We start from the raw sequence: 26,102 nt of genomic DNA, 5'->3' as shown, positions 1-26,102 counted from the left end.
ACATTTACAGAGATTATGAACAAAAAGTCTGAAAAAGCTGGGTCTTAAAAGGGAGGGAGTCTTAAATTGGATGGGGGTCTTTAAAGGGGGGTTCCACTGTATCTGCAAGAGCAGAGAAGATGAGAGGGAGACTGACACTTTGCTTCTCAACGTCTGTCCCTGGTCGGCGCCCAGCATCGTGCCAATGAACAGCTCAGCAAACTTCTGGGAATAGTCTATGGGGCTAAACTCCACCAACTAATCAAAAGAAAACAGCAAAAACGGTTTACTAGAAAAGAAGCAGCTTTTCAAAAGGGAGATGGTGCGCGCACGCACGCCCCACACGCACACGCACACACACACACACACAAACACACATACACACACACCATATATTACAACTGGAGGCAACCAACTGCTGTAATTACGAGTGCATGTGCTTCACTTGTTTTCAAATTTGTCAGGGACAAGAAGAGATTAGGCCTACATGTGTGTTACTCAACTGTTGTCATGTGTATATTCCGCCTTTTATGTTGATTCTTTCTCCCCGCATGTTTAGAAGATGGATTTGATTGCCGAATTTCTGATTAGGGTCTTGTGCACGAATTTGTTTTTGCACTCTGCTGGTGAGTGTGTACATGACATGTCTCCTGTATTTGAATACTCATGCGTACATTTATATCCTGACTGTGGATTATATCTACTTCATGGGGATGTTTGTGTGTGGTTAAATGTTTTACCATATTTGTGTAAGTGCGAGTGTGTTCAATATCTGTTTGCTGCATGTGCATGCATATCTGCTTATCTATGTGAATACTGCCATTGGTATGCTGATTGTTGCCCAAAGCTGCTGCAGGGCTATGTTGGTGGGTGTGTGCATGACTTGTTTGCTATTTTTGATTTGTGTAGGTGCAAATATGTACCTGACATGTCATTTATGCCTGGATATGTGTGTGTACTTTTGTTTGCTTATCTTTACCATGGTGTACTTCTGTTGCAGGGTTATGTTTGTGATGGTGTATACAACTTGTTTGGTTTATTTGATCTGTGTAGGTCCAAATGTGTACCTGACCCACTTATTATGTCTGCTTATTTTGGTGTGCTCTTGTCTCTTTATCAAGGCTTACTTCTGTTGCAGACTAGCTTCTGTGAATGTGTGTATGGCAGGTGTGACTTTTCCTTAGAGCATATGGGCAAATGTCTATATTACTTGTTGTCCAGGTCTGAATATATAGGTGTGCATGTACACTCTGATCATGGTTTATTTCTGTTGCAGTGCTGTGCTTGTGAAAGTATATTTGACTTGTTTGTTTTTTTAGATCTGTGTGAGTGCAAGTTTACACATTATTTGCTTACTAGGTCAAATCATTCATGTGTGTGTTTGTATGCTGACTGCTGGTTTAATCTATTACAGGGTTGTGTTTGCAGAAGTGCATTACATAGCGTGTTTGCTCTATTTTTTTTATGTGAGTGCAGGAGTATACTGTCTTTGCTTTTTGTTTTTTCTGTAAATATTCTCTGTAACTGTTGGCTATACCCGATTATGAAATATGATGGCAAGCAATTGTGAAAAACTGAGGATCTGCACTTTCAATGTAAATGGACTAAATGATTATAAGAAAAGAAAAGACTTATTTGACTTTTTGAGAAATTCTGATAATAATATCTTTATGTTGCAAGAAACACATTGGAAAACAGAAGATGAAAATTTCATCCGATCACTGTGGGGATTTGATGTTGTAGTTAACGGGGATAGTTCAGCTAGTAGGGGAGTAGCGATATTGTTTAAAAATAATTTTGAATACAAATTACACAATACCATAAAAGATGAATCGGGGCGGTACATTTTGTTAGATATTGAACTTCTAAATAAACGTATGACAGTGGTGAATGTCTATGGTCCCAGTAGTGGAGATCATCCTGAGTTTTTTCTTGATCTGTTTAACAGTGTTATTTTGTTAGATAATGAACTGTTAGTAATGGGGGGAGATTGGAATGTTCCTTTGAATCCAAAAATGGACTCTAGCAATCCAAGCAATGTGTATAGAAATAGGAGTAGAAAAGAAATAACTGATTTTTTTGAACAGCATGATGTTGTTGACATTTTTAGAGCTATTCATGGTGATGTGAGAAAGTATACTTGGAGAAGAACTAATAGCACACAGAGAAGCCGGCTTGATTATTTTGCTGTCTCTGAACAACTTGGTCTTGTTGTGGATGATGTTAATATTTCACCTGGATATTGCTCAGATCATTCTGTTGTATCTCTGAGTTTTAAAACTGATGTTGTCAAAAGGCATAGATCCTTTTGGAAATTTAATAATGGTTTATTAAAAGATATTGAGTATGTTCGCTTAGTTAAGGAATGTATTTTAGAGGTTAAAAAGCAGTATGCTGTTCTTGTGTATGATACAGTTAACATTGCAGAGATTGATGATGAGGAGTTACAGTTAACTATTGACGATCAATTATTTTTCGAAATGTTACTTTTAGAGATAAGAAGTAAAACTATGTCGTTTGCAGCGCAGAAAAAGAGAGAAAATTGCAGAAGGGAGACTGATCTGATGGATGAGATTAAGGTTTTAGAAAGTAATCTAAATGATGAGAATGTAACTATTTTGGAACAGAAGCGGCAAGAGTTGTTTCAGTTAAGACAGAAAAAAGTAGACGGGTTGATTGTTAGATCAAGAGCAAAATGGATCGCAGATGGTGAAAAAAATTCTAAATATTTCTGTAGTCTTGAAAAAAGAAACTTTGTCAAAAAGGCTATGTGTTTTATTGAAAAGGACAATGGCGAACTTTTATGTGACAGTGATGAGATTACTAAAGAAGTTAAATCCTTTTATGCACAGTTGTATGCTTCAAGGGAACATAATATAACGAATGAAGACATTCCTAATAACTTAGAACATCCTGTTTTGACTGATGAAGAACGTGATGGACTTGAAGGTATTATTTGTAAAGAAGAATTAGTCAAAGCAGTAAAACAACTTAAAAACGATAAAAGCCCCGGATCGGATGGATATTCAGCAGAATTTTTTAAAATTTTCTTTATTGATCTAGGTGCTTTCTTGCTTCGTTCAATTAATGAAGGCTTTAGAAAAGGTGAAATGTCGGTAACACAACGTCAAGGAGTGATCACCTGCATACCCAAAGAAGGGAAAGATAAAAGGTTTCTAAAAAATTGGCGTCCTATTACTCTTTTAAATACTGTCTACAAAATAGCTTCCACCTGCATTGCTGAAAGGCTGAAACGTGTTCTCCCAACCATAATTCATGAAGATCAAAAAGGGTTTATGCAAGGTAGGAATATAGGCGAAAATATTCGTTTACTCTATGATTCTATTATTTATGCTAATGAACGACAAGCTGATGGCCTTCTGTTAATGGTAGACTTTGAAAAAGCTTTCGATAGCATTGCATGGTCGTTTATACAAAAAGCACTGAATAAATTTAACTTCGGAAATGATATAAAAAAGTGGATATTAACTTTTTACAGAAATAGTAAATCATGTGTAGCAGTAAACGGACAATATTCAAAGTGGTTTAATCTGGAGAGAGGAACCCGTCAAGGGGACCCTTTGTCTCCTTATATTTTTCTAATTTGTGCCGAAATTATGGCAATAATGATGCGTCAGAATCCAAAAATAAAGGGACTGAATTTTTTTGATGTCGAAATTTTATTGTCACAATATGCGGATGACACTACTTTTTTCCTTGATGGTACCAAAGATTCTTTTTGTGCATGTGTAGAAACACTACAGACATTTGCTTCTTTGTCAGGTCTAGTTATTAACTATGATAAGTCGTCAGCAGTGTGGATAGGAGCCTCTAAAAATTCTAACGTTAAGTTTATGCCAGAACACAACTTTGTTTGGAATCCCACTGTTTTCAAAGTTTTGGGTATCTGGTTTTCGACAAACATCGAGGAAATTGTTCCAATAAACTATGAAAATAAGTTTGTGGAGATTAAGAGAATTTTCAACTCATGGTCCAGAAGGAATTTAACCCCTTTCGGAAAAATAACAGTCATTAAGACTTTGGCATTGTCCAAACTTACCTACCTATTTATGAATTTGCCAGACCCAGATGAAGATTTTCTAGCTAATCTACAGAAACTACTGTTTAATTTTGTTTGGGACGGGAAAATTGACAAAATTAAAAGAACCTCCATGTATCAGGCATATGAAGAGGGGGGACTTAAAATGGTTAACGTGAGAGTTTTTCTATCGTCATTGAAGATAAACTGGCTAATGAAAGTTTTACATGATGATGGAAAAATTACACAAATTCTCTATGCATTATGTCCTGCTGTCCGAGTTGTGAAACAACGTGGGGGCGAGTTTGCAAATGTACTGATGCAAAGAATTGTTAATCCTTTTTGGGTTGATGTTTTTAAACATTATAAAAAAGTGTGTAACAAATGTATTCCATCTTCTTTTCATGACTTTGTATCTGAATGTCTTTTTTATAATATCAATATATGCAGAGACAAGAAGGTGTTGTTTCTTAGAAGCTGGGCACATTGTGGTATTGTTTCTGTTGGTCACTTGCTGAAGGAAGATGGATTTTTGACCTATGATGAATTTAGCAGAAAATACCCAAATGTGACTGTTAATTTTTTGTTATATCAAGGAATAGTACGGGCTGTTAAGAAGTATCAATGTAAGCTAGAAATTGACTTTTGTGATAACTTTGTGGTAAGTGACCCATGTGTCTGGCAGTGCTTGGCCAGTGGTGGTTCTAAACATGTCTATGGATATTTGATTAAGAATACTGATCCTCTGAAATGTATTGAAAAGTGGACAGCTGCACTGAACTGTAATGTAGATGTCAATAAGGTTTTTCTAAAAATTAAAAGAACAACTGAGGACGTACGTCTCAGATGGTTTCAGTATAGACTGATATATAGAATTATACCCACCCAGCGTTTTTTGCATCTGAGAAAAATTGTTGAATCTCCTATTTGTACTTTCTGCGGACAGCAGGAGGAAACGCTAGAACATCTTTTTTGGGACTGTATAAAAACACAGGCCTTTTGGAATGATTTCCTTCAGTGGATGCGAGACAATTTTGTACATTGTACTAATGTTAGACTGTATAAGCAACTTATTATCTGTGGCTACCAAACAAACTGTGTGACGGACAAAACCTTTGATTTGTTCCTTCTAATCGCAAAATACCACATTTATACATCTAAAATACGTACGACCGGCCCCCATTTTCAGGTTCTTGTTTTAACTCTAAAACAAAGATTTTTGGCAGAGAAGCACAATGCATTGGTTAACAATGAGTTAACTTCTTTCAACAGAAACTGGAGTCTGTACAGGCATGCGATGGAATGATTTTATGTTTTTTTATTTTTATTTTTTATTTTTATTTTATTTTTTTAGCCTGGTCACCGCTCGCTATCCTCTTCCTCTTCTTTCCCTGATCCTTATTCTCTTCTGTCACTCTTCTTTCTTCCTCTCTCTTTTCCCTCTATCCTTTTTGTACTGTCTGTTTATATGTGTGTATGTAAGTGATATGGTTGAGATGGCCTCAACTGGATATTTGCTACCCTATGTAGACTGTTTTTGATCTGTCTTATGTTATATTGTCTGGAAAAGAAAAAAGAATAATAAAAAAAAAAAAAAGAGATTTTTCACAAAGAGTCAACAACACTACTGACCCCCAAATCCTTCCCTAACCTCCAAGGAAGCCTACAATAAAGGGCACATTTGAAACTTTAACATGTTCAGATCAAAAGTCTGGTGACTTAATAAAATAAACAGTTGAAAGAAGATACAAGACAAAATCGTTGGCAACCATTCCACAAGAGAACCTCACAATTTACAGGGAAAGCAACCTGAATCATCATCAATCAATCAATATGAGGCTTATATCGCGCGTATTCCGTGGGTACAGTTCTAAGCGCAGGGAATCATTTATTTTTTCAAATTTTTATTTTATGCAATTTATATCGCGCACATATTCAAGGCGCAGGGATTTATTTATGCCGTGTGAGATGGAATTTTTTTACACAATACATCACGCATTCACATCGGCCAGCAGATCGCAGCCATTTTGGCGCATATCCTACTTTTCACGGCCTAATTATTCCAAGTCACAAGGGTATTTTGGTGGACATTTTTATCTATGCCTATGTAGTGTACACGAAGGGACCTCGGTTTTTCGTCTCATCCGAAAGACTAGCACTTGAACCCACCACCTAGGTTAGGAAAGGGGGGAGAAAATTGCTAACGCCCTGACCCAGGGTCGAACTCGCAACCTCTCGCTTCCGAGCGCAAGTGCGTTACCACTCGGCCACCCCATCATGACAGCCAAAAAACAAAACGACAAAAATGAACACAGCAACAACCCATACTCATGTAAAATGACAGACCTCCAAATATCTGAGACAATATCGAGTCTTAAAGGGGAGGGGTCTTAACAGGGATGTACATTTACAGACATTAAGAACAGTCTTAAGGTCTTAAAAAAAAAGAGGTCTTAATTAAGATGGGGGTCTTGGGAAGGGGTGTAGGGAGGGGTACCACTGTACAACCATCACCTACAGTATGTCCAAGATCCTCCAGAACCTTCTTGGCCTCTCTTACAGCCCTGGAAACCACTGGCACTGGCGGTAAGTTGCCGTCCCATGTGTAATATCCAATTCGCAATCTGTGAGTGCTGTTCAGCAGCTTTAACATAAACAACATATGGTAAGGAAAACTTTTTTTGCTGCTGACACACTGGAACATGTTGATGTCTTCATGAACATTTTCAGTATTACTATTACATATTAGAGAATTTAAATAAAAACCATATATGCATTTATAATACACACACTGTCTATGATTTTAGTCAATTACAGCTGCTACAGTTACACACACTTTCTACCTCTCTCTACCTTCAGCGGTCCCTCTCCCTGTCTCCTACTCTCTCCCTCAATTTTTTCTCCCTCCCCGTTTCCCTCTACTCTCTCCCTTTCTTTCTTCTTTTTTCTCTCTTCAATTTGTTCTTTCTTTCTCCCCTTCTCTCTCTCCCTTTCTTTCTTTCTTTCTCTCTTAATTGCCTGTTCTTGAAATGGCTAGGAAGGAAGAGATGCATCCAGCTACAAAATCCAGCTCCATCCCTCTCTCTGTCCATTTTTCCTCACTCCCGCCCTCCCTCTTTCTCTCTCTCTGTTGGTCTGTCTGTCTCTCTCTCTCTCGATCTCTCTCAATTTCTCTCATATATCTCCCCTGCTTCGGCATTTCTATCTCTCTCTCTCTCCTCGTAAATCATATGAAATGTATAAAATGGATGAGAGTGGTAAAAAAAAACTGGGCCTCAAGTGTTCGTTGTAAATTGTATGAGTATGGTTTTGGTTTTGTGTGGTTGAATCAGGGCGTTGTTAATGAAAAAGATTTTTTGTGTGTTTTTAGGGAAAGGTTGGTCGATTGCAGATGGCAAGAGTGGGATTATCATATACAAAATAGTGATAGATTCCAAAATTTTAATAATAAATTTTCATTTAATTAATATACTTACCCAACTCACATATAGCAATTAACTCTAGTTCAGTGCTGGTTACGCTGTACGCGTTCCCCTTGGTAACAAGGGAGACCACCCTAAAAAAGAGTGATCCATCCCATAATATCAGACCGATGTCCGGTCCAACATCCGTATGCGTGCGCATACGCCGCCATTTGTATCATTCGAACGAAGCCCAACTCACTACTTTTTTAGAACCCAATACCACCACAGCGGGGAGGCGGGAGGGTTTAAACGATGTGAGTTGGGTAAGTATATTAATTAAATGAAAATTTATTATTAAAATTTTGGATTAAATTACATATTATTACCCAACTCACATATAGCAGATTGCTACTATAGGTGGTGGGTACTTACCAAAACTAGGCACGCAGGACCTGTCCCGCCGCTACCATGGCAGGCAGCGCGGAGCTTCCATCCTGTCTGACAGAAGCGACGTCTCTGAGGTAAAAGTTGACGAAAACGTCCTCAGAGCGCCAATACGCAGCTTCCAGTACCTCGGCTAGCTTGCCGGACCGAAGAACTGCCAATGAGGATGCCCAGGCTCTCGCCTCATGGGTTCTAGCCGCGGTGAGAGGCAACACTGCCCTAGCATCACCCGACTGCACTAGCCACCAGGCATATGCTCGTTTGATCAGAGTGGAGATCCATTTGGCCAGAGTCACCTTCGCTATATCCTTACACCTAGCCGTGTTTAAAGATATGAAAAGAAGCTTTTGACTTTCTGACCTAACAGGCCGAGTTCGAGACAGGTAACATCGGAGAGCTCTCACAGGACAATTTGCAATATCGGGATCTCCAGGAGCCAAAATCTTGCTCAAGGGTGGAATGCGCAAGATTGGAGAAAGCTGGCCAGGTTTCTGGTTTTTCGCGAGAAAGCCGGGAACAAATTTGAGAGAAATGGAACCATCCTTCTCGAACGCAATGTCCTTGTCTAAACCCGACAAAGAATGCACCTCACTACCTCTCCTAGAAGTAGAGAGAAGCGTTAAAAACACAGTCTTACGCGTCAAATCGGCCAAAGTGGCTGACAGAAGAGGCTCGAACTCATCCGAGGCTAAGAAACGTAAGACCAGGAACAAATCCCATGCAGGGAGAAGCGATTTTGAACGAGCTGCTAAAAGGGCAGCCCCCTTAATAACACTAGCGATAACCCCTCCGAGCGAAATTTTGTGGCCTAATTGCGCGAGGGTCGAAGAGATCGCCGACCTCCGGACCCTAATAGAAGAGGGAGAAGCCCCCTGATCAGCCAACCAAGACAGATGGTTGGCTACATGAATAGACCTAGGAGAAAGAGGTTTAACCCCGTTAAGCGCGCACCACCTAGACCAAGAGGCCCAGTGCGATGAGTAAACCGAAGAAGTCGATTTTCTATGCGCATGTCCAACGAATCTCAGAGTAGGGGAAGAGGCCCCTGCCCTACGCAAAGCGCTTCGGACAGAATCCACGCGTGAAGGGCCAGGATCTGTGGGTTCTCGTGCTGAACGCCTGACCGAGGCTGCACGAGATCTCCTCTTTTCAGGGCGAGAGGGATTGGGGGCCGAACTGCTAGACGCAGTAGGTCGGGAAACCAGTGCTGGCTTGGCCACAGAGGAGCGACCAGAACCAGCGCTGGTTTCTCCAAGTCCACTTTCCTGAGGACTTTGCCTAAGAGGCAGAACGGAGGGAAGGCATACGCCGGAAGATCTGACCAATCCACTTCCAGAGCATTCACCTTCCAGGCCAGAGGATCCGGGAAGGGGGACACAAAGAGAGGCAGTCTCGCCGAAAACCTCGTCGCAAAGAGATCTATCTTGGGCTTGTCGATCTGCGACCAAAGCCGCTGCAAAGACTGGTGTGTGAGAGTCCACTCTGAATGAACAATCCTGTCCCCTCTGCTCAAAGTGTCTGCAAGGACGTTCAGACTGCCCTTCAAGTACACTGCTGACAACAGAATGTGCTGGGCGTGACACCACTTGAGAATGCGACATGCAATGTCGGAAAGACTGTGAGACCGAGTCCCCCCTTGCTTGTTCACATACGACGCCACAGACATGTTGTCGGTGTGAAGACGTACATGACTGCCCTCCAGGAAAGGCTTGAACGCTAGAAGCGCCAGGGAAACGGCCTCCAACTCCAGTACATTGATATGTAGGGAGGCCTGAGAGCAATCCCAAACTCCCGAAACCATGTGCTCGTCCAGATGAGCACCCCACCCCGTCAGAGATGCGTCCGTAAACAACTCTCTCTCCGGCGGTGGACGAACAATGGGAACACCCCGGAACAAATCCGGAAGAAGCCAAACACCTGTGGTCTGCTGAAACCAAGTTCCCAGTGCGATCGGGGCACTCCAGTCCTGGGATGTCTGATCCCACCTTGACTGCAGGGAGGCCTGAAAAGGCCTCTTGTGAACCCTGCCCAACGGAATGAGGGAAGCCATGGATTCCATCTGACCCAGAACCGAAGTCAGAACCCTTGCACTGGCGTGATTCTCTCCGTAGAGAGACCGAATCAGACCCTGAAGCTTGTCGATCCGCCTTTGAGACGGACGGACAGACCACCAAAGCGTGTCGAATTCCATGCCCAGGTAAGAAAACGTCTGGGATGGTTCCAACTCGGATTTTGTCAGGTTGACAGAGAAACCCAGCTGTGCCGCCCGGCTCAGCACCCTGTGCGTATGAGCCTCGCAAAGCCCCCTGTTCTGGTGAAGGATTAACCAATCGTCCAGGTATGCTCTGAGACGGATGCCTTCCTGTCTCACAAGAGCGCAAAGCTGCCTGACCACAATCGTGAAAATCCACGGAGCTAAAGACAGGCCGAACGGCAGAGCCCTGAACTGGTAAGCTTTGCCGCCCCAAGGGAAGCGAAGCCACTTCCTGTCCGCGACATGTATGAGGACGTGAAAGTAAGCGTCTGTAAGATCGATCGACGTTGCCCAATCTCCCGGCCGTAAGGCCTCCCGAACCGAAGTTGGAGTTTCCATGGTAAACTTGATTACTCTCAGAAACTTGTTCAAAGGAGAAAGATCTAACACCGGCCTCCACGCCCCCGAGGCTTTCGGCACTACAAAAAGTCTGCCGTAAAACCCCGGGGACCGCGCGTCCAAGACCTCCTCTATAGCTCCCTTGAGCAGCAGAGCCGAGACCTCCTCCTGGACCGCGTTCCGTGCCACCAAATCCTTTGGCGCCCTGCAGGGCGGGATTATCCTGACCAGGGGAGCCTTCTGCCCTGACCAGAGAAGCCGGAACCCCGAACACACTATCCCCGTGACCCACTTGCTGGCCACCAGTTGCAGCCAGGAAGAAAGGGCCCTGGACGGGCCGCCCGCTACAACTAGTGCGGGGGCCACCGGGATGTGTTGTTCGGGGAAGTTTCATTGGGGGTGAGGCTTACGCCCCGACCCCCTGGAACCCCCGAAAGACTGACCCCTCTTAGGGTAAGGAGCTCCACGCCCCCTACCCCTGGAGGAGAATGACTGCTTCTGGGCCTTCCCACCACCTGACGAAGACGTCTGAGGCTTAGCAGAAGAAAACGCCTGAGTCTGAGACTTGCCCTGAGGCTTCTGGAAGCCCTGTGAAGCCAAACGCGCGATCGCTACATCCCGCGCGTCCTGCGTCTCTTTCTGGAGTGCATCGAAAGACGCCTGCCCTAAGAGAGACCCCTCAGCAAAAGGGGAGACCTTCAGCCTCTCCACAGTCGCGGTGTCCCGAAATCTGGACCCCGTCAAGAAGGCTGATCTCCTTGAAAGCACCGCGTGAGTATACAGCCGGGCAGACAAAGTAACCTGTTCTCTAGTCACCTTGCCCAGAGTAGCCAGCAGTGTTGAAACATCTGTCGGCGACGCATCAAACCGAAATTCAAAAGGATCAAGAGATGTGGCAATCGATCTGGATAAAGACCTTTGCAGAGACTCCGACACGGACGTGAGCTCCAGCAAAGACCTTCCCACTTCCTCCACAGCTGTGAGAGAACCGTCAGTACATGGGACAACTCTATCCCTATTGTACCCGTCCTCTCTCAAAGCAGCAAGTTCCGGCGTCACCGGAAGTGCCCCTGAGGGCAGAGCAAAAGAGTCAATCAGATTCACAGGATAAGGGGTGAGCTTGAACTTCGGAACACCGGAAGCAGCCCGAGCCCCAGGCTGAGCCAGCCAAGAGACAACGTCTTCCGGGGCCTCGCCGTGCTGAACCAACAACGGCACCGCCGGTTTGCGTTTACCACACAAGACGTTAGCCATTTCATAGGCAATAGTTGACGATTCCCGGAAGCGGTAGCGAGGCCGTTGCTCCTGAGCACTCCGGAAATCGTCAAAAGCAGAACGAGGTGGGTGAAGCTGAGCCTTGTCCTTCACCACCCCTTCCGGAAAGTATCTGAACGCCGTTTCCGCCGCCAGCGCCACTGCGGCTGACAGCTTCACGGGCAAATTCAGTTGGGAATCCTCTACCACTGAGGCATCCCCGTCTTCCGCCCTACACTCCGACTCGAGATCAAGCTCGGAGCCAGGAGGCAGAACATCAGACAGTTTATCGTCGGCAGAACCGACCACTTCCTGCCCCCCGGGCGGAAGAGGACTAAAACGGTCCCCGATATTCTCATAAAGAGACGTACGGAGGCGTTCGTCCTTTCGCTGCTCGTGGGAACTCTCACGACTACCAACGCCAGAGAGAGCCCCCTGAGCTCGCACACCGGCAAGCGGTGTAGACATACCTTGAACTGGTGTCCCACAAAGGAGAGACACCAACTTGGTACTCCCATCCTGCGAAGCATGGACATCCGCCCGAGTCACAGTCGCCGAAGGCAAAGCGGAAGTCGAAGCCGGAACTGCAGGAGACTGCCGTACCTGTGCTAAGGAGAGAACATCAGAAACACCCGACGGAAGCGCACGTAATTCCTCCCTAGTGGAAGATAATTCCGACGCAAGTGTCGAAACTTGAGCGCTCAAAGTCAACAATAAAGACGCAACTTCAGCTGGCGCTAACCCAGGGCAGCCATCTGAAGTTGAAGCAGAAGCAGAAGCAGAAGAAGAAGTTCTTTTGCGCGAACCGCCACTATTGCCAGAACGTAAACAAGCCTGACCGGAAGTTAAACTGACGTCTGCTAACACGGGAGATTTAACAGAAGTTGAATCAGAAGAAACAGACGCGGATTTTCCTGCGCCCTTCTCTCTCCTCGAGCTACGTTTAGGAGGCGAATCGTCAGGCACCTGCCTCGAACTCGGCTTCCTATTCACGCTATCAACAAGCGCAGCCTCCGCCATAGCGAAAGAACTCACGAAAAATTTCAAAGAAAAACAATTTCAGAAAAATTTCACAAGTACAAAACGAGCGACGAAAACGTCGCTAAAGTTATAACAAAACGGAAAGATCTCACCACACAAGTAGGTAAAGGTGAACAGCTAGGCGACGACCAAGGGGAGATGCCAAAGCCAAAGACTAAGACAAAATGCTGAATACAGCAGGAGCGTACATCAGGAGCGTCCTTCCCAGTTGAACCGCTGAGAGAGAATGATACAAATGGCGGCGTATGCGCACGCATACGGATGTTGGACCGGACATCGGTCTGATATTATGGGATGGATCACTCTTTTTTAGGGTGGTCTCCCTTGTTACCAAGGGGAACGCGTACAGCGTAACCAGCACTGAACTAGAGTTAATTGCTATATGTGAGTTGGGTAATAATATGTAATTTAATTGCTGTTTATCGGACATTCTGCACTGTACATGACATTAAACCCTATCTTTTGTTGAATATGGATAGACATCTAAAGTTTATTATGACTAGGTTTCGATTAGGTATTTCAGAAATTGCTGTGCATTCTAACCGATATAAAAAACATAATGCCGATCAGTTGATGTGTCCCCTTTGTAAAGAAAAGCAAGAAGATGAAGTCCATTTTGTTTTTTGTTGTCCATACTTAAACAGATTAAGAGAAAAATTTATCCCATTTAAATATTATAAAACCCCAAGCACTTTTAGACTTAGCCTGCTCCTGGCCTCACCTCAAGAAACTGTTATCAGAAATGTATCCCTGTATTTGTATAAAGCCTTGAAATTAAGAGATGTTGTAACCTCGTAGTTAAAGACCGTGTAATATATGTTTTATTCTGTAGTGTTGTGCGATTATTATGTTATTATGTTGTACCTTTTCTGCACCTGATGAGTTATATTAGTTGCAACGTGAACCGTTTGTTCACACCCATTCATAAGGGGCTATGGCCTATTGAATAAATTATCTGCGTCTGCGTCTCTCTCTCCCTTCCTTCCACCCTCCCCGAGCGTCCCTCCTTTCTCTCTTTCTGTCACTCATTCTGTCTCTCTGACCTGTTGTTTGATGGCAATGGAGGAAGGAATGCATCCAACTCGAACATCCAGCTCGATCCCTCCCTCCCTCTCTCTCCCACGTACTCTCTCTGTCTCTCCTGCTCCAGTTCTATCTCTCTCCCTCTCCATTCCTCCCACCCTCTCCGTCTCTCCCATCCCTTCTCTCTTTCTTTTTATCTCTTTTTCTGTCTCTGACCTGTTGTTGAAATGGCAACGGAGGAAGGGATGCATCCAGCTCGAACATGTCTGGCGATGACAGTACCCTCGTCAGCACTACCAGACTGTCAACATCCCGAGCCATTGGCCCTGGTACTCCTGAAACTGTGTGCAAAATTCTTTCTTTTCAAAGATATGTTCCAGGCAGACTACCTTGCAAGTAATAACAGATCCTTCCAGAATATTACCTGGGACAAGATCATCCTTCCATTTGAACACATACCAAAACTCTGTATCATGGCTGCTTTGTGTGCAGGATGGGATTTTGTTTTGTTTTTTGTTTTGGCTGAATTAATTTTGTAACTGACACCAGAATTACTTCGTAAAAAATTCCACTCTTCATAGGAAGCAATAATATACCCACTAGTGAAGTGGACAATATTGCTACGTCATGGGTGGTCTCTCTCACGTATGTAGGATATAATACATGATACACAGCCTCTCCAAAGTTGAATGTGAACTTTTTGCAAGAGTACTATCTATATCTATATATATATACGACTTGTGTCTGTCTGTGTGTGTGTCTGTGTGTCTGTGTATTTGTGTATTCGCCATGCACGGCCAAAGTTCTCGATGGATCTGCTTCAAATTTGGTGGGCTTATTGAGAGAGACCCCGGACACAACCTCATCGATGAGATATTTCAACACGTGCTCTCAGCGCGCAGCGCTGAACCGATTTTGGTTCCACCTCAGCTATTTTGGTTCCACCTCAGCTACCCGGGCCCCCATACCGACACACCATAGCCGCTACACCACATCACAACGCCAAAGTTCTCGGTGGATCTTTTTCAAATTTGGACACCGTATTCAGCTACACCCCGGACACAATATCATCGATGAGATATTTCAACACGTGCTCTCAGCGCGCAGCGCTGAACTGATTTTGGTTTTTGTGTTCATTTCACCATTATAAGTAACTCTTCCTTATCTTCTCCAGTGTTTGGCGTTTATCTCCCTTCCTTCGTGTGGCTTTCCCGTTCAGTTGTAAGTTACTATTACTATTTTTAGAATGTCACTGCGCTGTCCACTGCGCTGTCCACAACGCTTCCCTTGCACCCGTAAGTTGTTCTTACTGTCAAAGTGAAAAGGTCGAATCAATTTATAGCCACGCGAAAAATACACTCTCACCTATCTCTATATATTTATAGATACAGATATGCATATATATATACGGCTTCTCTGTGTGTGTGTGTGTTTGTGTGTGTGTGTGGGCAAAAACCTGTGTATTGTAGAGTTCTGTTTGTGATGTGGTCTAGCGGCTTTAGTCTGTCTGTATGTTCTGGCATGTGAGAAGCCACAGCAGATAATACAGGGCTAAAAAATAAGCTCTAAAATTCTCAATCCCGTTTGACAGGACTTCGCCTTCAAAGGTGATTGTGGTGAACCGCCACGCTGTCTGTCTCTGTCTCGCGCCGTTCACCCCAAATTCCCGTTTCTGAGTAACTATTTTTAGAATGTCACTGCGCTGTCCAGAACGCTTCCCTTGCACCCGTAAGTTGTTCTTACTGTCAAAGTGAAAAGGTCGAATCAATTTATAGCCACGCGAAAAATACACTCTCACCTATCTCTATATATTTATAGATATAGATATACATATATATATATACGGCTTCTCTGTGTGTGTGTTTGTGTGTGTGTGTGTGGGCAAAAACCTGTGGATTGTAGAGTTCTGTTTGTGATGGGGTCTAGCGGCTTTTGTCTGTCTGTATGTTCTGGCATTTGAGAAGCCACAACAGATAATATGGGGCTAAGAAATAAGCTCTAAAATTCTCAATCCCGTTTGACAGGACTTCGCCTGCAGAGGTGATTGTGATGAACCGCCACGCTGTCTGTCTCTGTCTCGCGATTCACCCCGGCGAAGCCGGGTATTCCTCTAGTATATATATATACGACTAGTGTCTGTCTGTCTGTTCGCGATGCACGGCCAAAGTTCTCGATGGATCTGTTTCAAATTTGGTGGGCATATTCAGGTACACCCGGGACACAACCTGGTCGATGAGATATTTCAACACGTGCTCTCAGCGCGCAGCGCTGTGCGCGCTGAACCGATATTTTTGGGGGGGTCTGGATCCACTACCAGTAACTCTTCCTTATCTTCTCCAGTGTTTTCAGCCGCGATTATCTCCCTTCCTCCGTGTGGCAAAGCCGGGTCCCAGGCGCAGCCTAGTATTCGGCGCTACTTCTTCCCGGCGAAGCCGGTACCCGGCGAAGCGGGTAATCATCTAGTACATGTATGTGCCTTCAGCAGTCTTTGTCTCATTGCATATATTTACTAATGTATAATCAAAGCATAGAAAACTAAAGTAAACATTCGTTCTTACTTTGTGTCTGCCCCTTGGTCACAGTGTAAAATCCCATTTTACTGAAAAGCAAAAGCATTTTGTGAGATGCAAATATCTAAATCCAATACACAGACATTCAAACACACACACACACACACACACAAACACACACACACACACACACACACACACACACACACACACACACTGACACACACACTAACTCACAGACAGACAGAAAGTTTAAATGTTGGATCTCTATATTATGAAAGAAAATGCATATAATTTAAACATCTTAAAGACTTCCAACCATATTGAAAATTACTCCTGAGCATTCGGCTGGCATTTCACCTGAAAGAAATTCTTTGCAGGTGGATAACGCGTGTCCCTCAACACTCTCACCCATGCAAACAGACTCTCACCTGAACCTCCCAAGAGTAGGCTTGAGCGAACAGCAGCCACAGAAAGATGCCGGGACCCTGACGCTCCCCCCAACGTCTGACCCTATGCCAATGATGGATCCCCCTGCTCCGATGATTGCCCCTTCCCCACCTGATGACCCCCCAGGTGTGTGCAATACGTTGTGTGGATTGGCTGTGCTTCCAAAGATTGGGTTCGAACAGGTGTAGCTGAAAAATAAATTTGAACGTCATGAAAAGTATACTGCAGACCAAGTTCAAAGATTTCTTCCCTTTCACAACCTTGTTTTCTTGGATTTTCTGTTCATAAAATTGTAAATATACCTCTATAACACAAAACACATCACAATGGTGCTGGTGAACAGGTGTATCCCCCCCCCCCCCCCCAAGTTCCCCCTCCTAGCTCTAGACAGACAAAGATAACAACCTTAATCACAGATAATAACATTAATCGACAAACTCATTGCAAAAAAAAGCAAAAAGAACACTCAGTACAACATTGTTGTTTCAGTAAACAGCTGCATGTGTCACAACAACAACTGCATGTATGATAACTACGAGTTTATACAGCAGTTTATATGCCTAAGGATTCAAATCATTCATCTTACCTGAGCATAGCTTGAGGAATGTTTGTCCTAACAAATGGAATTGCCCCATGCCTCTTTAACACCTGAAAATTGATTTTTTTTTTTTAACCATATAACATCTAATTCACATATTCATAAAATAATAAATAATAATAAATATATTTTCTAAAGGGCAAGTCCCATAAATAGCTCCAAACACTTCACAATGATAATGATAATGCAATCATACGCGGCAACTGTTTATTTCCTGGTTTGCTATTCAAATTCTCATCCTTGTTTCTTGTTAATTGTTATCAAAATGATTCATTGTTCAAGATTATGAAGTATATGGTAAACCCTTTATTTATTCATGCTGCAGACTCAGTTTTCAAGGATTAATTTGTACAATTCATTGAATTATTCAGCATGACTGGCCCTCGACTACCATCGCTAAAATTCTGATAGTGGTGTATCTCAGAGCATTTTGTTGTGTCCTGTAGCACTGTAATGCTACCCTTACACTGTGCCGAATTTTAATTCGTAATGATGGGAACATGGTCGCAAGACATTCATAAATGTTCTTAACCATTCGCCACCATTCGTCTATTGTTCCGAGCATTAGCAAAATGCTCCTAATATTCGCAAGGAAAGCATATTCTAAACTTTTTCGCAACGTACTCATAAGTATTCGCAAGCCATTCGTAATCATCGCAATGTATTCGTAGCGCTCGCAAGGCATTCGCAACCGTTAGGTCTTGTCCTTGTGAACATCTTGCGAATGGTTGTGCCTGTCTTACACTGTGCCGAATATCCTTGCAAATATGAACATGTTGTATTTGGCAAAAAATACGAATGGACGAAAAAAAAATTGAAAATTCGAAGCCTTACGAATCCTTGCGAATGTATGATGAATGTTGCGATCAGTGGCCTTGCGAGTGGTTGCAAACACTTTACAAATGAAGCGCATACGCAATCGAGTGCTACGAATGCCTTGCGAGCGCTACAAATACCTTGCGATGATTACAAATGGCTTGCAAATACGTTGTTAACAAGTGAAGAATATGCCTTCCTTGCGAATATTGGGAGCATGTTGCTAATGTTCGCAACAATAGACGAATGGTGGCGAATGGTTAAAAACATTTACGAATGTCTTGCGAGCATGTCCCGATTATTACGAATTATTGGCAAATTCTATTCGCAAGGACAATTCGGCACAGTGTAAGAGTAGAATTACAAACAATGTGAATAGGTGTAATCGCTTTATTCGTAAAGTGTTTGCAAGCACTCGACTCGCAACACTCCCAAGGCCACTTGCAACATTCGTAATAAATTCGCAAGAAATTCGTATATGGATTTGTTTTCATTCGCAACTATTGGTAGAAATTCGCAAGCACTCGCAACCATTCGTAAAACATTCGCAAGAATTCGTAAGGCTTCAAATTTTCAATAATTTTTCTGTCCATTCGTCTCTTGTTTTTGCCGAATACAACATGTTCATAATCGAAAGGATATTCGGCACAGTGTATTAGACAGGCATAATGGCGAGTTATTGGTTTGACCTTAAAACTGTTGGGCAAAAAGAGGCAGCTGTTACATTTGGCGTGGGGAGAACCAATCATGTCCGTTCAGCAGTGATCCCATGTGGTCTTGTATATCTATGGTAACCTCCTCCCCTATACATCCCTTTACCAGGATGCTTCATTTTTAAATCATTCGAGAACAGAGTACGGCTGTCTATATGACGGGGTGATTGAAATTTATAATTTAAGTGTACCATGCCGATATTACAACAAAAGTACCTGCCTCTTGGCTCGATGCTTATAATATCTGACAGATCTACCTTGTTTTGTTTTAAATCAAACTTTTCCTAACAAACCCTTTCCTGTCATTGAGGCTTTGATTCTGGAATTTGTGCAGCCTGTGTGTGTGTGTGTGTGTGTGTGTGTGTGTGTGTGTGTGTGTGTGTGTGTGTGTGTGTGTGTGTGTGTGTGTGCATGTGTGTGCATGCATGCGTTTGGGAGTGTGCATGTGTGTGTGCATACATGCTTGCGTGCGTGGGTGAGAATTTCAAAACAAGTCATGATACCTATATTTAAAAAGACAAGCCTACCTGTGTTATAACAGCATCCTTGTCACACGGAACACCAATGTTGATTTGGAGACCTCCAGTTCTGTCATAACCCTGTCACACCACACAGTACACATCCTTCTATCAATAGCACAAGGCTTATAAATACAGATCAGTCTTGAGTTTTGTCTTTGTAAGAGCTGCTCCCAAAATGCTTCATTTCATCAGGTTACAAAACAAACTAGAATACACAGTTTACTACATGGCTGATTTCAACACATCTTCTCTTGCTAAGATTATAACACACCCTGAATATAAAACACCCACAGCTTCCAGATTTAGCCCAATGGAATTTTGGTCTTCACTCTTGGGGACTCCTCGAAAGACAGCGTATGGCTGCCTACATGGCGGGATGATTGAAAATGCGGACAGTTGTCGAGTCACCTTTTCTGTACCGAGTATTCTAAGCACCCTCAACCACAACAACTTGCTGACTCCACAGAGTTCATTCAACCTCACACCCACAACCCTAAACATATTTTTTTGGGTGTCACAACTTGTCATTATATGCTAGGTATTGTCTTTTATCTGCTAAATCCAAACGAAACATGCATTTTGAAAACCTGGCCCATACCTTCACCCCGATATTTTCTTTCAAGCTGACAGGAATACCATGCAGCAAACGTGTCTTGTCTCCTGTTTCATCGCATGCAGCTGCTAGCTCCTAAAAAAAAAAGGAGAGAAAAAACATTGAAGACGTGTTCTACTGGCCCATTGAAACATCTTGTTCCTTATTTTATTCAACATAATGCAGGGATGGGACCGAGTAGAAATGAAACAGCTTACTGTGGGGAGGGTCTGCAAGCTTAGAATTGTCTATAATTTGGACATTGTAGTGATGGGCTATTTTTACGTGTGTTTAGGTTGACAGAAAAAGTGCATTCAGCGCAGATTGGCACAAAAATTACACCCCTGTTAAATTTTCAGTCCATAGCATGCATACTGCCGGGTTCCACTGCCTGCTCCAGAATTGAATATATGTTAAAAGAAAGCATGTGAATCTTTTCTAGAATCTCTAATGTTAAAATAATTAACTGGAATGTGTCATTAAACATAAAATAACCAATGAATTACAATATTTATGAATGACTCGCAACCAATGTGAACCAATGTGAGATGTGAACCACACATTCAGCTACATAAAAAAAGAGAGTTTGTTTGGCTTCGAGTCTGAATTCTAAATGTAACAAGAAGAGCAAACGCTCGATCGAGTCACTTTCGCAGTTCTGAATATTATATGAGGCATCAGATGGACAGGAAGAAATTGCTATTCACAACACAATGAGTCACGTTCACATAAAATTTGAGCCCGGTCACTTTTATAGTTTCCGAGAAAAGCCCAACGTTAAGTTGTGTGTTGCCGAACAGAAAAGGCTAGTTATCTCCCTTGTTTTTCTGATAACGTTCGTAAAAGGCTACAGATGTAAATACTTTGATGTAAAGAATAATCCTACAAAGTTTCAATCACATCCGATGAACTTTGTCAAAGATATAAAATGTCTAATTTTTCCTTTGACGCTGACCTGTGACCTTGAAAAAGGTCAAAGGTCAACGAAACCATCGTTAAAGTGTAGAGGTCATTGGAGGTCACGACTAAACAAAATATGAGCCCGATCGCTTTGATAGTTTCCTGTCAAAGATATAAAATGTCTAATTTTTCCTTTGACGCTGACCTGTGACCTTGAAAAAGGTCAAAGGTCAACGAAACCATCGTTAAAGTGTAGAGGTCATTGGAGGTCACGACTAAACAAAATATGAGCCCGATCGCTTTGATAGTTTCCGAGAAAAGTCCAACGTTAAGGTGGTGTCTACGGACGGCCGGCCGGACGGCCGGCCGGACAGACTAACACTGACCGATTACATAGAGTCACTTTTTCTCAAGTGACTCAAAAACTATCATTACATAATAATGACTATACTCGAGCTACTGAAATGTAAATTTAAACACACAAAAACACATACATACCTGTGCATCTGTGATGGCTTCTGTAAGACAATTAATCTTGACATTCACTTTCAGAGCCTGGAAGGGAAAGAAAAAGATTAAATAAAACCGATACCGGAAATTTTTTGGAACAGTCATCAGAACTTCGCCCTACCTTCACACATTACCAATGACCTAGACTATGGGCACTGAGATGATTGAAACACATTAATTTTAAGCAATGAACAGTTAATAATAATAATAATAATGCAAACTTTTATAGCGCTATTCTAGAAAATTGTCTACTCTTAGCACTTTACAATACATACATCGACCAAGCATACTATACACGCACAGGCAAAGAAACCGACCAAACATAACCAACAAACTATACATGCACAGGCAAAGAAAACGACCAAACATACAATACACGCACAGGCAAAGATAACGACCAAACATAAGCAAACATACTATAACCAAACATAACCAACATACTATACGCGCGCAGGCAAAGAGAACAATCAGCACATATAATTATTACTGACAACTAATAATGCAGGCATACAGTGACAATCCAATACACAGCCTAAGCACAAGAACCACAGTAGGCTTCTATATAAAAACGTGTCAACAGTACTATTTGCACACACACAGACAGTGCTGACACAAAGCGCAGAAAATATATATACACGTTATTTTAGGCACTAGGTAGGGGGTGAGGTGGGGCAGGATGGGGTGGGTGGGGAGATGCTGGAGGGGAAATCACTTGCGCTGAAAGAGGTGTGTTTTGAGATTTGTCTTGAATGTAGTGAGAGAATCTGTGTGTCTGAGAGGCAGAGGTAATCTATTCCAGGTCACAGGGGCTTGATAGGCGATAGGATTACTCAAACAGTTCCACCTTAAATCAAATAAAATTCAAGAAAGAAAAAAAACGAAGATAAAGAAAACAATTAAGACACATTCATGAAAGACAAGAATTGGACAGAGAACTCTATAGCAGCTCTTTTTTCTGTAGTGAGTGATTTGGTGGGAGGGAGGGGGGAGAGAGAGAGATCCAGAGAGAGAGAGAGAGAGAGAGAGAGAGAGAGAGAGAGAGAGAGAGAGAGAGAGAGAGAGAGAGAGAGAGAGAGAGAAACAGCGAAACGGTACATGTATTTATACATGTCAGTATGTGCGTGTGTGTGTGTGTGTGTGCATGTATGTGTGTGTGCAAATCAAGTGTGTGCAATTACATGTGTGTGCGTCTTTGTGTTCATTCGTATAAAAATGTATGTAAATGTGGTATTGTACTTCAAGGAATTCTCTAGCTCCTAGCTCTTGCATCTGACATAAAAAAAAATCTCACCAAGAATAAAAATTGATTCTGTTTTCATGTTTTAACTGACCTGCTCCTGGTAGGCTCTGAGAACATCCACTGCTTTGAGTTCTCCACTTCGCAGCTTTGACTGCAGTGTGGACAGAGATAACGACAGAATGGCCTCTTTCTGTCTTGCTGGTAATTTGTTCTGCACACAAAAATTACAGTAAACATCGGGATGGGAGGGTGGAGATGCATGGGTGGGACTACAAAATGTCATGAATCCTGAAGAACCAGATGAACCAACCTCAACCGAACCACACACACACACAAAAAAAAGAGAGAAAAAAGAGAGAAAAAATGCCATAATCGAATCCGGATTTCCGGCATAATTATACCGGTGTCACGAACTGAAAACTCTGCTGAAAAATCCCTCTCAATGCGGTCAATGCGCATGCGCCAATCTTGGACTTAAAAAATGCGACACTTTGATCGAACGAACCATGGGTTAGGGTTAGGGTTAGGGTGTTCACGACCTGATTAATCGCCCCATGTTAGCGCATGCGCATTGACCGCATGGAGAGGGATTGTTCAGGCAGAGTTTTCAGTTCGTGACACCAGAAGAATCCCACCCATGGAGATGCGGTTGGAGAGGGTGACTTGAAACAAATGAAATGTAACAAAATGTATTCTTTTTTTATGCAATATTTTGTTTTTTTGCAATATTTTGAACTACATAACTTTTTTCTTTTTACAGACAATGATTTGACATAGCTTTGCATGGCTAAATAATTGTTTCTTATTTGCATTTTAAAACCCAGTGCATGTAGCCCTGCGCCAATTGCCAAATACCTTTTGTAACTCCTTCTCAACTTCCTCAAGTGTCTGTAGACACTGCTTCCGTTTCTTGTCAAGCTTTTTGTCCAGCTGCCGGTTGCGCCAGTACCATCGAGCCATCAGGATAGCACATGACACTGTTACTAATGTCACTGCTTTTCTCCGAACGCCACCAGCTATTCCGGAAATCGCTGGCAACTCTGGCATACTGATGTCTTGCAAGATCTATTCCATTCACTGAAAATTAAACAATTCACAGATAATTACATAACTGCACAAAATAAGATGGGGAAAACTCACAAAAGCTGGTTTTAATTCTGTCTGCCCTCTTTGAAAGACTGACACAACTATTCCCCTGAAAGTGAAAAAATACTGATCATATTTGACAAGCCTCGCCCACACGGCTGCAGTGTTTTCCTCCTTACCCTGAGGCAAACATTCAAAACAGTCATGAAGTTTGAGTGTGTGTTTGAGTGTAAGACTGACGGGGAAAGAAAGCTGCTGATTTTATACCTACATTTCTAATTATACAGTGTTGTTCACATAGGCACAGAAGACAGTGTGGGTCAGTTGGACCTGATGGATTCAAAACATGTACCAGTATAGATCAAAATGTCCTGATCGCAAAAAAATGGTTGTGTCAGAACGTGTCCCACTTCACGGCACTTGATAAAGCTACATGTATCAGATATATTCGGCCTGGGGTCAGAACAATTGCGTCAAAATAAAATAGTATGTGTGAATGACAAAAGACTGAGGCCTGGGAACAACACCGATTTTAAACATGACAAGATATGGTCTGATCATATGCACTTAGTAAAATGCTATTTAACAAGAAAAGATACCAACAGCTGTACTACCACTTGATAGTAGCTTTAAAGTTACTGTGCTTGACACTTCAAGGTGCACGTAGCTCCCAGGGCTTTCAGTCATGCCTTAGGTATCAACCAAACTAAAATTATAAACACTGCAGTTTGATTTTTTATGTAAGTGGTTAACTGATGTTGGCTACCTATCACTAAGAAGAAGAAGAACGTAAAATTAATGTTAATTTAATGTTATTTAATGGTTCTGTTTTGGTAAAACTAACGTTAAATTAACGTAAAAAGTTAACATTAGCCTACATTAACTTTAACCAGATGAGCAAATTAAGTTTAACTTTAACTTTTTAGGTTAATTTAACGTTTACCGCAAACGTTAATTTAAAGTTAATTTAACGTTAGCATGCCTACAGAGGTTATAAACAGAAAGTCTGAGAAAATAAGGTCTTAAAAAGGAGGGAGTCTTAAATTGTTTTGTTTTTTCGATTTGTTTGTTAGCCCCACCCGTGACCCATGGACTCTGAACCTCTGCACTAGCAGACTCTGAGACTGCATGCATGCAGAGACTGCGGAGTGATGTGGCACAAGTTGTGGACACACTAACGCTTATTCGCGAGCTTCAGCGTACACAGTGCGAAAGAAAACAACAGAGGAAACATGTTTACCTACAATGGAGATGAGAGCAAGATCTGCAAGTGTTTTATTGACGACGAGACTTTCAACCCGATTGTACTTTGTTTTTCCAGTGTTGTTTCTTGCGCTGCAGGGGAAACTACTCAAGCAGACAGAGCGGAACCGTAAAGTTCACGTGATCAAACAAAATGGCGACTTCCACTATTCACATAGGAAGGCTTCCAGACAACATTTTGCTCGAAATTCTGTCCTATCTTCCCGTGAAAGATCGTTGCATTAGCGGAAGGTAGGTTTGTGTTCTTAATTAATGCTTTCATTTAGTTGTAGAAACATGACGTGCACCTAAGCACATGTATGCACTGATGATAGGATGCATGCGGTATCCATGAAGTCGACTGAAGTTTTATATTTCCTTGAACTTGAAGACTTTCGGCCTTCATAATTAATCTTCTTTTTTTTTATGTGTGTGTGTTTTTACCCCGCCATTTAGGCAGCCATACGCCGCTTTCGGAGGAAGCATGCTGGGTATTTTCGTGATCAAAAGACATGAGGGGGAGGGGGGGTTCTTCTTCTTCTTCCATTTAACGCCCAGGGTCAACATTCTGACTATTAGTGGCGCATTGAGACTTAATGCCGTGTGAGATGGAATTTTTTACTTTTTTTTTACTTTATTCCAAGTCCCACGGGTATTTGATGGACATTTTTATCTATGCCTATACAATTTTGCCAGGAAAGACCCTTTTGTCAATCGTGGGATCTTTAACGTGCACACCCCAATGTAGTGTACACGAAGGGACCTCGGTTTTTCGTCTCATCCGAAAGACTAGCACTTGAACCCACCACCTAGGTTAGGAAAGGGGGGAGAAAATTGCGGCCTGACCCAGGCCTGAACACGCAACCTCTCGCTTCCGAGCGCAAGTGCGTTACCACTCGGCCACCCAGTCCTTACGGGTAGGGTTGAATTAACTTTTTTACTTCTTCTCGGATCAATTAGTAGCGCCGTATTGCTAGCGCGCGCGCTCTCTGATCCGAGAAAAAAAAGCTGATCCGAGAAAAAAAAGTTAATTCAACCCCCCTGGCGAAATGACAGCGGATTGAGCATTTATCCCGGTCAATGATGGGACAATTGGAGCTCCGTGTCAACCACCAGGGCTAGATTCCTAGCAGACAACAAAGTATAT

General features: G+C 42.7%; 1 protein-coding gene across 1 annotated transcript; it reads right to left on the bottom strand.

The window, feature by feature from the left end:
* Nucleotides 1–8: 8 nt before the first annotated feature.
* Nucleotides 9–22,910, bottom strand: LOC138957018 (fatty-acid amide hydrolase 1-like; the record flags this gene model as incomplete). The annotated part of the gene is made up of 10 exons (XM_070328194.1): nt 22,719–22,910; nt 21,376–21,432; nt 19,984–20,073; nt 19,392–19,463; nt 17,324–17,385; nt 16,719–16,925; nt 16,336–16,376; nt 13,994–14,118; nt 6,537–6,662; nt 9–237 (listed from the first exon to the last, which is right to left on the bottom strand). Coding segments are annotated over exons 1-10 (1,201 nt in total), but the record flags the coding sequence as incomplete, so codon positions are not given.
* Nucleotides 22,911–26,102: the final 3,192 nt, after the last annotated feature.

The sequence above is a fragment of the Littorina saxatilis genome, unplaced genomic scaffold (genome assembly GCF_037325665.1).
Source record: "Littorina saxatilis isolate snail1 unplaced genomic scaffold, US_GU_Lsax_2.0 scaffold_1517, whole genome shotgun sequence".
NCBI classification, from domain to species: Eukaryota; Metazoa; Mollusca; class Gastropoda; order Littorinimorpha; family Littorinidae; genus Littorina; species Littorina saxatilis.
This window is presented reverse-complemented; position numbering and strand designations above follow the sequence as displayed.